The 17226-nt window shown below is 58.0% G+C and overlaps 1 protein-coding gene across 3 annotated transcripts in view; it reads right to left on the reverse strand.

Annotated features, from left to right (window-relative positions):
• The window catches only part of MBP (myelin basic protein), an 88649-nt gene that overhangs the window by 54135 nt on the left and 17288 nt on the right, over nt 1-17226 (reverse strand). For all 3 annotated transcript variants that reach the window (XM_077752696.1, XM_077752695.1, XM_077752698.1), the window contains exon 2: nt 11231-11318. In XM_077752696.1, the coding sequence (XP_077608822.1) occupies nt 11231-11318 (88 nt within the window). The remainder of the gene's footprint in view (nt 1-11230; nt 11319-17226) is intronic.

Here is a 17226-nt window from a genome sequence, read left to right on the forward strand (position 1 = left end):
AGCTCCGCTGTCCGTCCCCCGCCGTGCTCCCCCTCCAGCCCTGCTGGGCCGGCCCCCTGCTGGGCCTCCCCTCCCCGAGCCCCCGACAGACGCGGGCACACAGCTCCCCTCCGGGGCCCCCGACAGACGCGGGCACACAGCTCCCCTCCGGGGCCCCTGAGAGACCTGGGCACACAGCTCCCCTCCGTTTTCCTCGCGGCGGCGGCGGTGAGGAGACTTGCGGCCGCTGTGCCCCAGAAGCGCCAGAGACGTTGGCCAGCGGGCCGTCGCCCTGGCCGTTTGGGACGTTCACAGACATGGGAGCTTCTTGCTGAATGAGCGAAACACCTAGTGCTGCCGGAGCGCCGTGGAGGCGGGCCCGCTCTGCCCGTTCGAGCACATCCTGCTGGGCAGACAGCCCCCCGCCACGTGTCTCCCCGGTGAGGGCAGGATGCAGGACGGGGTCCAGCCTCGCGAGCCCACCCCTGCAGCCACGGAAACAGGCACCGTTTCGGGTTTCCCGAGCGCGGGTGCGGTCAGTGCGGACGCTCTGAGCACGGGGACGCAGCAACGACAAAGCTGACGTGCTTTCCTGGAGCAGTTCTGTTCCCGCACCTCGTCCTCTCCCGACTCCGAGAAGCTGCGTGTCCCCAGAGCACCCTGCCCCGCAGAAGCATCTCCAAACCTGCGAGCTGCTGACTCACTGAGACGGGCTGGCAGTCAGCCCTCCCCTTCTGGCCGAGGACAGGCGCGGTGGCAAAAAAAAGACTTGAAGACTCACATAATCTGTTATCATTTCTGAAGCTAAACTCGGGCTCTGAAACACGAAGATAGCATCCTATTTATATTTTAAATGTCAAACTATGTATTTCCCCCTTCGTGAGGTTTGTGGGAGCCGGCAGCCGGCTACCGTGTCACCCGCGTACTCGATGACAGGGCCCCAGCTGTGCACACACTGCGGATTCTGTGTGAATGGCTTAGAAATTACAGCCTTTGAAGAATTCATGCCGGTTTGTACGGAACTTCAAAGGCATGGTCAGTGGTCAGTGCGTCAAAATGCCGCCGATCATCCCAGGGATCTAGACTTTGGGAGAACATTTATGGAGTCCAGGGAGCATGTGCAGAAGACACGCCGTGGTGCTAACGTCTGTCCCCCTCGGGCTCCCACCCCGCCTGACGGCCCAAGTCTTCCAAACTTTCTCTTTGTCCCCCCCCCCCAAGCTGGCTCCCCACCCCCCAGGATCTCAGGTATTTATTTCTCTGATTCAATTGTACCGACGGTGACTAAGAGTGACCTGGGGGACCAGACAGCACGCCTGAAGGGTGAGGCGGGTTCCTACGCACTGGAAAAGCAGGAGCCGGAGCCACTGCTCAAGAGAGAATCGCCCGAGGGGGCCCCCAAGTCCACAGGATAAACGTCCTGCCCGTCGATTCGCAGGACAAACAGCCCCAACAGCTACCATGCTCTGCGGAGCGGGCCCTTAGAGCACAGACACCCTGATCCTACTAAAGCCCTTTAATCTTTGGTTCAGGCAAAGCAGTGCCTACAGGGAGGCCACCAGGAAGCCCTCTGCACAGCTGGCGTGGAGCTCGCTCCTCGTGCCCAGAGCCTCACGGTCCACACGGCAGCCCCCTGCCTGCAGACAGGGGGCCTCCACCCGCGGGCCTCTGACCCAGCTCAGAGTTGTGGGGAGAGCCCCTACGGAGTGTGTGTGAGTGTGAGCATGTGTAGGGGTGAGCATGTGTGTCAGTGCACATGAGTGTAAGCATGTGAGGGTGAGTGTATTAGTGCATGTGTGTGAATGTGGGCACATGTGAGAACGTGTGAGTGTGTGTCCACACATGTGTGAGTCAGTGCACACACGAGCGGGCACGAGTGTGTCAGGGAACATGTGAGTATGCGTGTCCATGCACGTGTGTAAGTGTGAGCACATGTGTGTCTCCCTGCATGAGTGCCAGTGCATGTGTTAGTGGGAACATGTATGAGGGTGCATGTTAGTGCACATGTGTGAATGTGTGAATGTGAGCACAGTTGAGGGTGAGCATGTCTGTCAGTGCATGTGTGTGTGAGCATGCATGAGGGTGATGTATGTCCTGCACGTGTATGTCAGTGCACGTGAATGTGAGCATGTGTGAGGGTGAGAGTGTGTTGGTGCACGTGTGTCTGTGCACATTTGTGTCCGTGCACATGTGTTTGTATCAGTGCCCATGCAAGTATGAGCGTGTCAGTGCACGTGTGTGTGAGTGTGAGCACCGAACGCCACTCCGTTGCGGCTGGCGCTGCGCAGGCCTGAGGCCCCAGAGATGGGCCGGAACCCGAGGGGCGGCTGTTGCGTGAACGTTACGGAGCGTTCCCGTCGGGAGCCAGGTGTCCACCCCCTCGCCCCCCCACGTGAGGCACGCCACGGGACGCAGCGTCACGTTCCGCTTCAGGGACCGCTGGTTACAGCACGTGCTCATGGTGCCTTTGGTTCTTAAAGTTTCCGGGAAAGAGAAACTGCACGTTGAGCTGGTTGTTTGCAGTAACTGAAATACGAACGCTTCAGCCAGAGGCGGAGGTCCGAGGCCTCGGTGTTAGGGAGACAGGGCAGGTGGGGGAGCCCTGCTGTGCACACTTTCACAGTCTGCAGAGTCCGGGGGTCAGTGTCCCAGCCGCCTCTGACCCCCCCGCACAGGAGCCTCAGGCTGCTGGCACCGTGCCGTGTTCGTCATCTACGTTAGAAGCCCGCCGGTCGCCAGATCACAGCTGTCACCTGTCACCTGCCAGGCAGACGCGGGGCTGCTGCTTTGGATCCAGAGCATGGGGACACTCTGCTCAGCAGGAAGCCCGCCTGAACCACTGCCCTTCAGCTGCTGTGAGCCCGGGGGCTGTGGCCACTGGGCCCTCGGGTGCGGTGGGGACAGGGGCGCGGGCGGACCACGGACGGCTTCCTAGTGCACCACACACCACAGCTGCGGGACAGAACCAGTTGGCGCGCACCTGCTAAGCACGGCCCAGACCCCAGCGGCGTGGGCAGGGGGGGCCGGTCTGCGTGCTGGGGAAGGACAGCGCCCGGGGCTGCGTCTGGCCCGCGGCGCCGCGAGAACCGGAGCGCAGCAGTGGTGAGGCACCTCCTTCCTAAGGACTTCCTTCCTGCCTTCAACTTAGAAAATATCGATGGTGACGCTCCTGGTGGCAGCGAGGACGCGGACAGGCTCACCCTGCAGATCCACACGGAGGGGAGCACGGCCGGGTCAGGCCCCCTCCCGACCCGCGGCTCTGCCTGCAGGCGGGCCCCGGGCCCCTGGACCCGCTCCGGGTGCCGAGGCATCAGGAGGACATGGGCCACAGCCGCACGGCAGCTCCCGAGGGCAGCCCGCGAGTGAGTCTGGGCTGGGCGTGCGGCGGAGACGAGAAATGTGACTTTTACTGGGGAGGGTGCTTGCACACTGGGGACCCGAGACCCAGGAGCCCCGCAGGGGCCACATGATGGAATCCACAGACCCAGGCCCGGAGGGTCCCGAGTCCCCGGGTCTCGGCTGGGACCCGGTGCTGTCCACTGGCCAGAGCCCATCACAGATGCTGTTTGTGCGTCTGTAAGGTCTGTGTTCCCTCTTTGTTCTGGGAGTCTGTCAGCTGTCCTATTGTGGCTCCGATGGCCTCGAGTGACTCGGGCTGCCCATTTTACAGCGAAGGCCATGACCAGTGGGGGCAAGTGCACAGGGCAGCCACCCCCAGGCCGCTGCAACTCCGGGCGCTCAGCAAGCTCGTGGTGCACGCGAGAGCCACTCCTTCCGCAGTGAGCCTCCGGGGGGCGCAGGTGGCCTGGGCTTGGACCTTGCCACGAGCACGGCCGCCTCCCAGCCTCCTCCCGGATGCAGCACCCCTTCGCCAGAAGGTGGGACCGAGCTGCTCAGCTGGGGGCCGCCCCACAGGGGCCGCATGGCCCAGGGTATCACCAGGATGTGGAATTTATACGGACAGGTGAGACCAACTCGACCACAGACTACGAAGCACGTCCGCGGATGGTCGTTCTCACGGGGACACGGGACGGAGGCCGTCCTGGCATCTCCTAACCCCAAGGGACCGAAGCCACTCCCGGAGTTTCAGGGACACTCTGTCAGCGGGAAGAACACTGTGCACACGAGCGTGCACGCAAGCAGCCACCCAGTGCACATGTGTGTTCTGACACACAGTGCTTGTGCACACGTGTTCTGACTCACGACACTTATGCACACGTGTACACGCACACACGTGTTCTGATACATAATACTTATGCGCCTGTGCACATGTACAGGCGTGTTCTGATGCACAATGTTTATACACACGAGGCAGAGCCTCTCACGAAGGAAAAACTCAGGTTGAGGACCTGCTGTCCGAGCGTCATTGACCCTGGAACAGAGCAGTTTTCGGAGAAGGGGGCGGCAGGGTGGGGGGCGTCCCATGGATCACTGTTACCACCAGATGTGGACTAAGCCACGAGGGCCCGGCCCTCAGTGAGGACACGGATGCCCCTGTGTCTGTCACATGGAGCTCACCTTCCATGGGTGCCGGGGATGCAGACGACATACAGTGCGTGGTGAGCCCAACACCAGACAGCAGGGGGCAGTGTCACCCTGTCCCGGCCAGACAGGGCCAAGTGATGGGCTTGTGTGCCGGGTTGGGTGACTCCTCCCGGCCCGTGGAGTGTCGGTGGAAGGCATGAACGCTGCCTCCCTGCCTATGAGCCACCCTCCGGCTCCCCATGCACCAGGGGAAGCAGCCCGGTGTCTGAGTCACGGCCGAGAGGAGAGCTGCCTGACCTTGCTGGCGGTGACTCGGGTATCGCCGTGACCTCACGCTCGGGATTCCGGTGTCTGCTGGGCAGGCTGGCGCAGCCCACCCGTCCCAACGCAGCCCTCCTCCCAGGAGGCCTGTCACTGGAGTCCTCACTGCGAAGGGGACATTGGGGCACAGACCGGAAGGTGGGGAGACTGCCTCCAGGTGTCTGGGGAAGGGTGTTCCAGGGGGAGGGCACAGCCTGTGCAAAGGACCGGTGCTCAGGAACAGAGAGCAGGTGGGTGAGGGAGGCAGGGCCGTGGAGCACGTGCAGTCAGAGGCCCCTGGGCCCACTGGGGGCCACAGACGGTGGCGAGGGTGGGCTCTGAACCGGGAGGGGCGTGCACTGGGCTGGGCATGAGGGCGGGGGTCTGGATGGAAGGAGGAGCTGGGGGGGCTCCCAGAACCATCCAGGTGAGGGCCGATGGCGGCTTGGACCGCAGTGGCGGACAGGTAGGTGGGGAAGACCTATTCTAGGAGCTAGACCAGCCGGCTAGGGTCCCGGGGGCATTAGGGACGGCGCTGCCATCAGAGGCGCACCGGCCACACTGCTGTCCGCCTGGCAGAGGACAGGGAGGCCCGGAGTCCGGCCAGAACTGGGGAGCGCCCGGCCTCCATCCCGTCCTGCTCGCCCGCTGCCTTCCTCAGACTTCTCTGTCTCGGGGAAGACGGTGCTCGCACGTCCACACACCCACGTGTAAACGCTGCACACCCAAGTGTCACATGTGCATAGAGACGACCGAAGGCCAGACCCGCGGGGGCAGGCGCACCCTGGTGGAGACCAGCGGTCCTGCTCCTCCCTGCGGAGCTCCGTCTGGTGCGGCTTCTCTCTGACGCCCTTGACTCGTCACAACAGCCCAGGGCTTGGCTGCTTGGGCTGCGTGTCCTGCCCAGAGGCCTGGGGTCCACACTCCTAGATGCTCGACGCCGCCTCCCTGAAGTTGCTAGAAGCCAACCCACATGTCCAGCTGCTGGTGCTGGGGCTGCCGCCTGGAGCAGACTTCCCGGGGGTGCCTGAGCGCCCACAGTCGCGGCAGGTGCCTCCGCGCGCCGCCCCACTCACACCCCCTGCGAGCGCGTAAGAAGCACATGGAATGACGTGAGTCCGTTCCACGGGGAACGGGCTTTGGCGGGGGCCCAACGGGCAGCCCGGGAGCTGCCAGGACCCAGCGTTAAGCTTCACAGGTGACTGTGGGTCTGAGAGATGAAAGCACCACCACAGTCACTGAAATGCACACAGTAATTTGTATGACATTTTGCTGTTTTAACACGTCTGTCAAACAGAAATGAAAGCTGCCTCTGTTCTCCTAGGGCCCCCGGGACAAGTCACTGTGGCCTCGGCGGAGCTCGGAGCAGGGCCAGGGGCTCCGGTCCTGTCTCTGTGACCTCCGGGCCTCTAACCGTCCTGACAGTGAGGCCCTCGTCTCTGCAGCGAGTCAGACAGGACGATTTCCAGTGTTTCCTCAAGTTCTCAACCTGTGGTTTGACTCTGCGGCTTCTTTCTACCCCCAAAGACACGCTCAGTACCATCTGCTCCTGGTGTGCATATGGGTAAGGGGGCGTGGGCAGCAACCAAACCACAATTAGCAACCAAAGCCAGCGTCCAGCATCCCGAGAGCGAGTGGGCTGCACAACAGCCATTCTTGGAGGGCACCGAGGGCCGCCCCAGACGCCCCGTTAACGAGCAGAACCAGGAAGGCACAGAGTCATTCCCGAGTTGAGACAGCACCCTCTATCAGTAATGACTACTCCCCAGGTTTGTAGCTGAGTCTCCTCATCGGGATCGAATAAATACAAATATTCCTTGACAAAACATCCCCAAAAGATTTCCTCGTGGAAAGGCCTTGGAAACAAAAAGAGTATTGATTTTTTTTTAACGCTATGTGAAAATCCACCTGTGTCCAGATACGGTCATGTATCGGTCTGTCTGCCGCACCTCCTCCCCCGCTCACGCTCTCACTGATCCTCCTGCCAGGAGGGGCGCCCACACCCCTGGGCCCTGGAGGTCCAGCAGGGGTGTGTGGGAGCCACGCAGGAGACCCACAAGGCGAGGCCACAAGGAGCATGTGTGCGTCAAGCCGCGTGCCCGGCCGCGAGGAAGCGCATTATCCACTTTATTTCAATGGAACTAACCAGCACGTTTGCCGTACAAGAACCTGAGGTGGGTGACGGCCACGTGATTATCTGAGACGACAACGTAAACAGGGGAAAGATTCTACAATTGGCGGAACACAGCTGTGCATCCCTTGAGGAAGGCACGGAGCCTCCGTTGGGACGGGAAGGGCTGACGGTCCCTGTGGGAGACGGGAGTGCGGACACATGCACGTTTGTGAGCTCGTTCGTTAGTTATAGGTAGTTCTGCCCTACCCCGCCCGCCTCGGGGGGGGGGGGACCGAGACACAAGAGAGGAGAACGCGGGTGGAGATTACACAGCTGACAGGTGGTGCAGTCGTATTTCCTCCCACGTAAAAGGAGAAATTAAAAAAAATGGACCAAGTCCACTTTCCACTTGAGCATCTGGGAATCTCCAGGTTCAATGTCAAGTTCAAGCATCAGCAACTGCTGTAGGGCCGACACATGGTCTTTAGTTGACCTTCACTCTGCACTTTTTATATTTTATTCTTTCCTGGTGTGTTTTCTTAATGTGGGCCAACTCAAGCTTTGTGACCAAGATACACATATACACACACGTACAGCTACAGTGCAGATACTTGCATAAACTTGACCATTTCTAATCCGAGTACTTTCTGGCTTACCATTAAACATGGCAACTCGTACCTCCGCTATTTGAGCCCCGGGCTGGCGGCAGGTCCTCACAGGAGCCGTGTTCCGCACCGAGGCGGCAGGCCATGTTCTCCTGAGCCTGACACGCTGCACAGCCGCACCGGAATTCCCCTAACGTGCTGGGTACTGGTCGCTTCTGCTTGGACCCTTGCGATGCAGGTCGCGTCTGGAAGGAGCCACGGTTGTCTGGAAAGAGCAGGGGTGCCCTCTTTTGGAGGTCGTGAGGAGACCCAAGCGTCTGCTAACGGCAACTGCGTTGTTTCAGTCCCGTCTCAGCCCTGGAGCTGGTGAACTCTGGAGGGAGGGCTGGACGGCACGGCCCTCGCTGACCGGGCTTCAAATGACAAGGGTTGTGTATGACATGTGTCAGTGTGTGGTTCAAAAAAAAGCTCAAAAACCACAAAATAACCTGGTTCCCCAAAGCTCAGACAACACAGTGTCCCCTAGGTGACGTGTTTTCTTCCCCTTCGGGTAACCAGGCAAACAGTCCTGCACACGGTTGGGAAGAAGCAGCAATCCTTCGCTGCAATTTTCCCATGACATGGAAAGGTCAATAAAGTCTTCGGTGCGTTGCTACGTAATGGCCCTGGCCGTCACAGAGGTGTTCGCTCTGCCCTTGGTGGTTCTGAGTGTGCGGCGTCAGGGCCCTGGCACTGCGGCAGCTGCGAACGTCTCTTGGTCGCTGATTCCGTCCTTAATGCAGGGCTCTTAGCAGCGGCAGCACGAACCTGTTTTCCCGACGTTCACGGAGACCTTGACGGCGTACACCCCGCAGGGACGCGTCAGGTTGGAGATAAGGAGCATTCCTCTCACACGCGGACAACATGACCGGTAGGAGCCTGGAGGCTACTGCTAAGCCGGTGCCGGTGACTCAGGGTTCACGGAGCGTCGCGGAAGCACGGCGTTCTGTCATGCTCGGGGAACTTCCATCCGGTCAGGCGGAGTGGGACACAGCCGCTCACTCCACTGGGGGGTGACTTTGTACACTTTGTAATTTATTATTTTAAAAAATTTTAATGTTTTTAATTTATTTTTGAGAGACAGAGTGTGAGTGGGGGAGGGGCAGAGAGAGAGGGAGACACAGAATCTGAAGCTGCTCCAGGCTCCGAGCTGTCAGCACAGAGCCTGACGCAGGGCTCGAACTCACCAACCGAGAGATCATGACCTGAGCCGAAGTCGGACGCTCTCCAGGTGCCCCGAACGCTTGTGATTGAGAACCAGTTCTCATACGTACTTTCCAAGGTTACACAGTGAAGCCCGGGAGGCAGGATCCCGTTGGCTTCCGTTTCCTCGTCCCTCTGGGCCTCCAGCCGGGTTCCCTTGTGGCCCAGGACGGCGCTGGGAGTGGCCAGGAGTGGGGGGCTCTCGTCAGGTCAGGCGGAGAGCAAGGGCCCGGCCGCGCGGCAGGGCCTCCCGGTCTGAGTCAGGCTCGCTGCGCACAGGGCGGCGGGCGCCGGGAGGCCCCGTCAGACGGGCGGGTGTCGTCACCCCTCCCCTGTGAGGACTCCGCCAGGCTCCGGTGCCGGCGGCGCGTGCGAGGAGGCGAGGACTCGGGAACTCCCCCCTGAGCACGTGGGGGTGGCTGGCTCTGGACAGCACAGCCGTGAGCACCTCCAGGGCTCTGGGCCCCGCAAGTCCCAGGAAACCAAACAGGCCGAGGGGCCTGGGCCTTTACCCTTCCCACCAGGAGGCAAGGCTACGCTTGTGACACGACTGAGCTACGCTCACTTCCGCTGGTTTTCACCGCCGGTGCAGGGACCCGCTGTGCAAGCTGAGCCTCTGAGAGAGCGAGAGAGACAGCGGCCTTGAAAAGAGCTTCTGAATCGTTCCGTGCCTGCAGCAGTTTAAGGCAACGCTTGTTATAGAAGGCCTTTCTCACACTGCACGCATCCATGCCACATATGTGCGTATGCACACGCGTGCAGCGTGTGTGTGACCGTAAGAGGCGACGGACGCTGTTATCAACGACCCTGAAAACCGTTACGCAGGGGAACAATGAGGAGGACGGTTCGCTTTAAAGATACGTGAGCTTTGGGCGCCTGGGTGGCTCGTTGTGATCGACTCTTGATCTCGGCTCAGATGATGATCTCACAGTTCGTGGGTTCAAGCCCCACATCAGGCTCCGTGCTGACACCACAGAGCCTGGATCCTGCTTGGGGTTCTCTCTCTCTCTCTCTCTCTCTCTCTCTCTCTGCCCTTCCTCCCATCACTCTCTCTCTCAAAATAAACTTTAAAAAATAATAAGTAAGCTTGGCCAAATCATTCTAAAAGGTATTCTTATCATATAGAAAGCTTAAATTTGGACACTTATTTTGTCATTTTCTTTTACGTGTTCATATATATATACACAGAGTTGGAATATAGGAGGAGAGAAATAGTCTAGAGAAACCTTTCTTTTAGAAGTTCACAGACAGACTTCTTCTCAAAATCTTTGTCGCTCAGACGGTCCTTTGAATCTGCAGACTGCCCTCCCTCTGCGTTCAGAAGGCACAGGGGGGCCTCACGAGCTGCCCTCCTGCCCCCGCCTCTGACCCTAAGGCCTGGAGAGCCCACCCGGGAGGCAACGTCTATGCACCCCCCAACACCCATGAAAATCGACGCGCGGCACATGTAACCAAGCGGGTATTGATTCATGTGGCACTGACCCGACTGGCTTCCATTAAACTCATCTTCCTTGTTTTCAGGGTCTGGGGCTTTGGGCTGTGTTGACTGTCATTACAGTTAAGACCCTGAGGGTGTGGGCAGTGGTGCCTCTGTAACTGCGAGTGCTTACTCCAGGCAGGATCGTAGAAACAGAAGGGATATTTGAAAAAGAGCAAGCAAACCTGGAACAGAAATTGGGGAGGCTTCTCCTGCCTGAGAACCAAGGAACAAAGAACCCCTGTCCATAGGGAAGCAGCGGCCAGGCCCGGGGACGTGGCGAGAGGCCCGTCCACAAGCATCGTAACACACAGGTGCTGGAGGCTTCCTTCAGTCGCCGGAAAACCGCTCCCTCCTCCTCTCCTCTACCCCCCCCACCCCACACACCTCAGGGCCCTGGCTGGTCTGCTGGCTCCTGGCCCCTCCTCCTGCGGAATTCTTGGAGAAGAGAACCCAGCAGGCGCACGGACAGATCTGCTGAGCCGCGGATCTGGGCAAGTCACAGAGCATCGCGGTCACATGGGAAAGGGGATTTTTTAATGTAAAATCAAACGCGAACTCGTTTATTCTCAGGGTGAGGGAGGGGGCGGTGCAGAAATGGAAATAAATAACGAATAACGTATATATAAAGGCGATGTTGTCAGCGGGGCTCCACAAAATGTAAACTTTTATAGAAAACGGTTATTTTCCAGCACCTCCTGAGTCATTCCTTGTGGTTCAAGTATCGAGGCTTTGGGACCGTTTCACTTCCCTGTTAGGGTGCGTCTGGGAGGGGTGTGTGTGCACAGACAGGCACACAACCCCACAACCCAGAACCCGACGGGGACAGGCCACCAGGCGTCCCCTTGGGGAGAACAGGCGTCAGGCGGCTGATGAAGGGGACGTAGCCCCACGTTTCGGGGGACTCTGCATCCTTAACACCAGGAGCAGAGTCACGGGCAACTCATGTGTTTGTAAAGTTAACACCCTCCCCAAGGAGCGCACGTGCACACAGATGTCACAGGAAGCCATGTCTACCACGCCACGTACCGAACACGTCGCTGTCCTCCGAGGCCTCCCGGGAGAGGTGGTGGGGGCTCCTCCTCCTGCTGGGCTCCCCTGCGCCGGTGTCTGCATCCTGCAAACAAAACCAACAACACCCGTGGCTTAAGATGTAGCTTCACCAGGGCGCCCGGGGGCTAGGTCGCTTGACCGGCCGACTTCGGCTCAGGTCATGATCTCACGGTTCGTGGGTTCGAGCCCCGCGTCGGGCTCTGTGCTGACAGCTCAGAGCCTGGAGCTGCTTCAGATTCTGTGTCTCCTTCTCTCTCTGCCCCTCCCCTACTCACTCTCTGTCTTTCTCTCTCTTAAAAATAAAAATAAAGTATTTTAAAAAAGATGCAATGTTTTATCAACAAGATAGCTGTACTACATCTTTCTTCTTGTAAACATGTGGCAGATAATCACTCCCCTGTTCACTTTCCAGGTCTGAGAGACAGCCTTCGTTCAGGGTGGGTGTTCTGCGGAACGTTCTGGATTCTGGCCAGTCTTCTCTGCCTGGGCTTGCAGGCATTCTCTTGCTCCAGGAGATGGGTTTTCACACAAAGGCAATCGCACATCACCTCAGCTAAAATAGATCAGCTACACATCACTGCCTGCGCTCAGAAGCCAGCGACCGTCTGAGCGAGTGGAGGGAATGGCCGCCTAACCTGGCTTTTTCTCGAATTCTGCAGCCCTGGGGGGACGGGCAGACAGACACCGACATCCCCCGGCCTCCCCTCTGCTCCGTCAGGGCCCTCAGAGCAGCACCGGGGTGCACGTACCTGTTACGTTTGGGATTTAGGGGCATAGAGTAGGTACGGTTTGGTTTCTGTATCTCCAGTCAGTAGGGATGCTCGCATAGACCCTGACACGCACAGCGGGAGGGCCTGCTCTGCCCCCCTCGGGGTCTCCCCCTGCCCCGCCACCCGTCAGAGGCCACCCGCTCTCCAGCGTCTCCTGGGCTCCTTCAGAAGGGTCTGCACATTCGCACAACTACTCAAGTGCGCTCGTTCCTCCTTTTCGTCTTTGCGTAAAGGGCATTGCGCTTCAGTCTGCAACCTGGGACACCGCTCCAGCCGCCCGCATAGTGCCCAGCGCAGCCTGACCTGCCTCGGGGGCCAGCGCGCGCCCCGACTTGACGCAAAGGCCACCAGGCTCCTGCCTGGGACTGTCTCCCAGGTTTGCACTCTGCCCGGTCGCCAGCAGCGCCATGAGCTGGGGTTTGCTGACTCACCAGCGTTCATTCCTGGACTTTGCCTCCACCCCTGCGCTGTATCACTTTGTCCCAGGCCTCGCTTGTTTCCTGAGTTTCCAGCTAGGGCTGTGAGGCCTTTTTCCTCTTTTACATTCTTTTCTGTGTAGAGAGAGGAGGCAAGCACAGAGGCAGGGCTGTGAGCTCCGGGGCCACACTGCCCACACATAGCTTTTACTTCTTAGCTGTGTGAGCTGGGACAAGGCACCCAACCTCTCTGTGCTTCACTTTCCTTTTCTATAAAAGAGAGGAAATACTGATACTGCTTATTGTGCTGGTAACCAGGCTTAACGAAGTTACTGTGTGTAAGTGCTTTCAACATGCCTGGCACGCAGAAACTGTTATGTGAGTGTTTGTTAAATAAAATGGAAACGCAGAAAAAAAAAAAAAGGTGGGCACCCTCCCCTCTGCCTTAGCGCGGGCTCCGAGCTGCCCTCTCCCAGCTTTGCCCCCAAGCTTTGTCTTACAGCCGGTGGGTTTGACCTGCCCAGCTTCCCCCGCGCATTTCTCCAGCCACACCGCTCCCCTGCAATGACAGATCTTGGGGGGCGGGGCTAAAGAGTGGGCCCGAGGCCTTGAGACTCGCACCAGCCCTACAGAAGCTTCTGGGGATGGCTGGACCGGCCAGCAGGCGCTCCCCGGGCCAGGTGGGCGGGAGGCGGGAGGCCGATGCCCTCTGTGACGCTGCGTGCAGCGCCGATCTGCTGACCTGAACCAGGAAGTCCTGCCTCGCAACTTCCCTCCTCCCAGGTTCCGGGCTCCAGTGGGTCTGCACTTGCAACAGAAACTGTGCTGATACGAGTTGCCATGTGAGGAAGCCATAAATTATTATCCTGACAACATCAGGTCTGAATCAGATGGACACGGATTCACAGTGAGAGAGGGGCAGAGGCAGGCAGGCAGCCAGCAGGTAGGCAGGGGTGAAGGCCCGGGCTGAAGGTGACCTCCGTGGACTTGGGAAGGTGGGGGCCAGCCCTCCCGAGTTCACACCCGCCCTCCTGAGTTCACACCTCTGCTCCCCACCCCTGCCCCCACGTCTCTGGAAGCCTCCAGCCCAAATGACCCTGGGGTCTCAGCCCCTAACCCAGCCTGGGGTCTCCGCCCCTAACCCAGCCTGGGGTCTCCGCCCCTAACCCAGCTGGGGGTCTCCGCCCCTAACCCAGCCTGGGGTCTCCGCCCCTAACCCAGCCTGGGGTCTCCATCCTTAACCCAGCCTGGGGGCGGACGGGTGAGATCCCACCAGCCCACATTTATAACCTGGTTCCCACGATGAAGTGATGTCCAGTGTTCTACAAAGGCTTGCTGGTAACCAGCACCCATAACACGGAGGACGGAGAAGTTTGCTTTCATTTTCACAGTGAAGCTGATGCTACCAGCTGGTTAATAAACTAAATTGTTGTTTCCCAGACTGAGATCTAACAGTCTCATAAAGTAACTATTAACAGCAAATAGTCCTGTTCAAACTCACTAGTAATTGAAAAACTACGAAGCAAAACAAGAATAAGATACTATTTTCTAACGTATTGACATATTGTCAACTTGACAAAGTTGAGAAGAAAGTAATTTCCAGTGTTGCTGGGGACGCCGTGAATCAGGAAGGCTCCGGGGACTGGAGTAAACTTCCACCGCCTTTTCTGTGAGGCCAAAACCCAGGCTGTCCCTGGGCAGGGGGCTTGCTGGCTGCCTCCTGCCCTCAGGGTCCTGGGGGTTGTCCGGAGGGCGGACCTGACCCTGCCCAGCCCCACCCCCACTGGCTTCCTCCTCCCAGCTCTGATCTCAGCCTTCCTCCCTCTTCTCCCCTCCCCCGCCTCCTTCCCTCCTCTCCAGCTCCCTTCCCCTCCCACAGGGCGGGTTTGAACTCCTCTCCCCTGTAGAAGTGGCCACTGTCCGCACCCCCCATGGGCTTACCCCTCACACACACCGTCCCCCAACCACACTGTAAATTGACAATAGGGACCTTCTTGCCTTATAAACCCTTCTGTCCCCAGACCTCACCAGCGCCTGGTACCCAGCAAGTGCTGGGCAGGAAACTGTTCAGTTGTTATATTCACAAAGTTTAAAGTGGCAGAGGAAGCCAAAGGTGGCTTAAAAGGCATTTTCTCAAATCTACGTATTTAATTCTAGAGGAGAGTAGAACTTGGAAGGGCAAGCACTTCCCGATAGATCGGTCCGTCGGCTGTAAATTCAGGTCTCATGTCTCTGTTTCACATCGCGCTTTGAGGCCAACTGCAATGTCCTGTTCTTCGCCAAGTACAGAATCCTATTACTGGAGGAGTAAGCAGTTAAATACAGTTTAGCTGCCACGTTTATTCATCACGGGTGCACTTTTCACGCTTTTATATTGAAAATCAAGATGCCCCTCGCAACCAGCAGTGTCTTGCACTTGGAACTGAGGACACCCTCCTTAGGGATGAGGGCACTTCAGGGTCAGGGTCAAAGCGAGATAGTGAAAGCGACCACTGTGCCCTCAGTGGCTGCAGGTCGATGATAGGGTCACACAGCCTCCCTATCTCCGCGGCTGGGGTCGGCGGGCGGACCTGGCGGTGGAGAGATAGCCAAGGCCTCCACCCACGCCTGGTGCAGACTTCCCTGCTGTAGCATCAGACGGTGCGCCGTCCACTCCTTCGAGTGGCCACAGGGGGAAGCCGGGTAGAGTGCCGATGACAGACGGGCCCCAAACCTCACCCACACCTTCTGGTCTAGTGAGTCGGGGCGTGCAGCACGCGGGACGGTGTGCGGAAAGCACACGCTCATTGCTTGGGAAATCTAGTCGCTGACTTCTGTCCAAACAAAGTGACTTTCTGAGACCTGATGCCATTACTCTCCCACAAATATAAAACATACCCTTACAAAGAACATGTTTTCAATAAGCGAAATGTCCACCAGCAAAACAAACACAATCAAGATGGTGTGTGTCAAACGTAATGGAATTTTCTTGATAAAGTAACAGACGTAAAACACTCAGATACACAAGGAGGGTCGGTGCCCATGACCCGAGACCCAGGGTGTCACTGCCCCAACGTGTCCTGATTCTCAAATCACGTCTGTGATGCACGTGTCCAAATGTGCTTGAAGCAATTATGGCTTCATAATATTTGTACCAATTCTCATCTCTGTAAGCCTAAATATGGGAAAGATGACTGATGTAAAAATCCACTCCCTTTTCCATATTGACTTTAGGGCTAAACACAATAAAGCAAAGCTCTCACAATTATAAATGTCTATTTAAAAATATTTCTAAATATTGGGGCGCCTGTGGGGGTTCAGTTGGTTGAGTGTCCGACTCTTGATTTCAGCTCAGGTCACGACCCTGGGGTTGTGGGATCAAGCCCCGCATTCGGCTCCGAGCTGAGCGTGAAGCCTGATTTAGATTCTCTCTCTCCTTCTCCCTCTGTCCCTCTTCCCCACTCACGTGCTCTCTCTCTCTCTCAAATAAAAACAAATCAAAAATATTTCTAAATGCAGAGGAGACCTATTATTCGACACAATACAACACTCATCGTAAGTAAGCAACGTTCGGCCCTGGCCTTTATCTTTTCACTCAACAGCCTTCCTTCACGTGGGATTAACTTCCCCCTTTTGTCCAACGGGTTCTCTGCTCGACGGGTGACCCCCGAGGGACGGGTCCACTCAAGCCCCGCCCAGTGTCTGGTGCCCTCCGTCCTGGGTGCCGCCTCCGCCCGCTGCCATCCCGAATGGCTGAAGTACTTCACCACCTTGTTTTGTATCTCAGTCAGAGTCATCTGAAAGCACAAGGATGTGATTTGCTTTTCTTTCTGAAACAAGGGGATGATGGCGGGAAGAATAAAAGGAAAGAATTCAGGAAAACGCCCAGTAGGGTGTAGGGCGGCTACTTGTCAAACCCACAGCCGTCTAAGCACGGGCAGGAGACAGACACCACCGGTGAGGCGCAGGGGTGCGTGTGGAGGTGGGGCCTCCAGCAGCAAACGGCCAGGTCTCAGGCTGTGGAAGAGAAAGGCGGCCCCACGTCCGGGGGGCAGTTTGGCACCTCCGCTGACCAGAGCCCTGCGGGGCGGCCCCTCCACTCTCCCAGCAGAGAAACCCGACGGGGACCCCCGGCTCTGCGTGATCCCCAGCCCCCCGCCACGCTCGGCCCAACTCAGCTATGCAGAGCTCTCTGAACACGTTCTAGATGGTCCGGCCGGCTCTCACTGCTGCGGGCGCCCCCGGCAGATTCTGGATTCTCCTGCCGACCCGGCTGGGCCACTGCTGCAGCCAGAGGAGGCTGTCCTTGGGGACCCTGGGGTCCCACGTCACCCGCCTGTGTTGTCTGTAACCGCAGGCGCAGGCAATGTCCCCCTCCCACCCCGGGTGGTCGACGTCCCACGCAGTCTAGCACTGACTCAATCCTGACCTATGCCTCTGACCCCAGGGCTGGGGTGGAGAGAGTCACTGCCCTGTGCGGGGTTCAGCTCTGGAAGGTTCCCAGGGGGCTGTGCTACGCGGGGTTGGGGTGGGGGCAGAGGTTAGGGCCATCTATAAATCCTACATGTAGACCGATTTACAAATGCTACGTGTGTGTGTGTGTGTGTGTGTGTGTGTGTGTTTAACCTATAATTCTGCCCTAAGAGAAACAAATTTGACATGTTTTTGCTTATTTAGACACTTAAAGACACAAATTCAGCACCCAGTTTAATCATACAATCGACCATATATATGCTTATGCTATCTGAACAACAGAATCTTTGCTTTTGTGTTTTTTAAACAAACTGCACTTACTCCTAGGGTTTCT

The sequence above is a fragment of the Crocuta crocuta genome, unplaced genomic scaffold (assembly GCF_008692635.1).
Source record: "Crocuta crocuta isolate KB4526 unplaced genomic scaffold, BGI_CrCroc_1.0 scaffold101, whole genome shotgun sequence".
NCBI classification, from domain to species: domain Eukaryota; kingdom Metazoa; phylum Chordata; class Mammalia; order Carnivora; family Hyaenidae; genus Crocuta; species Crocuta crocuta.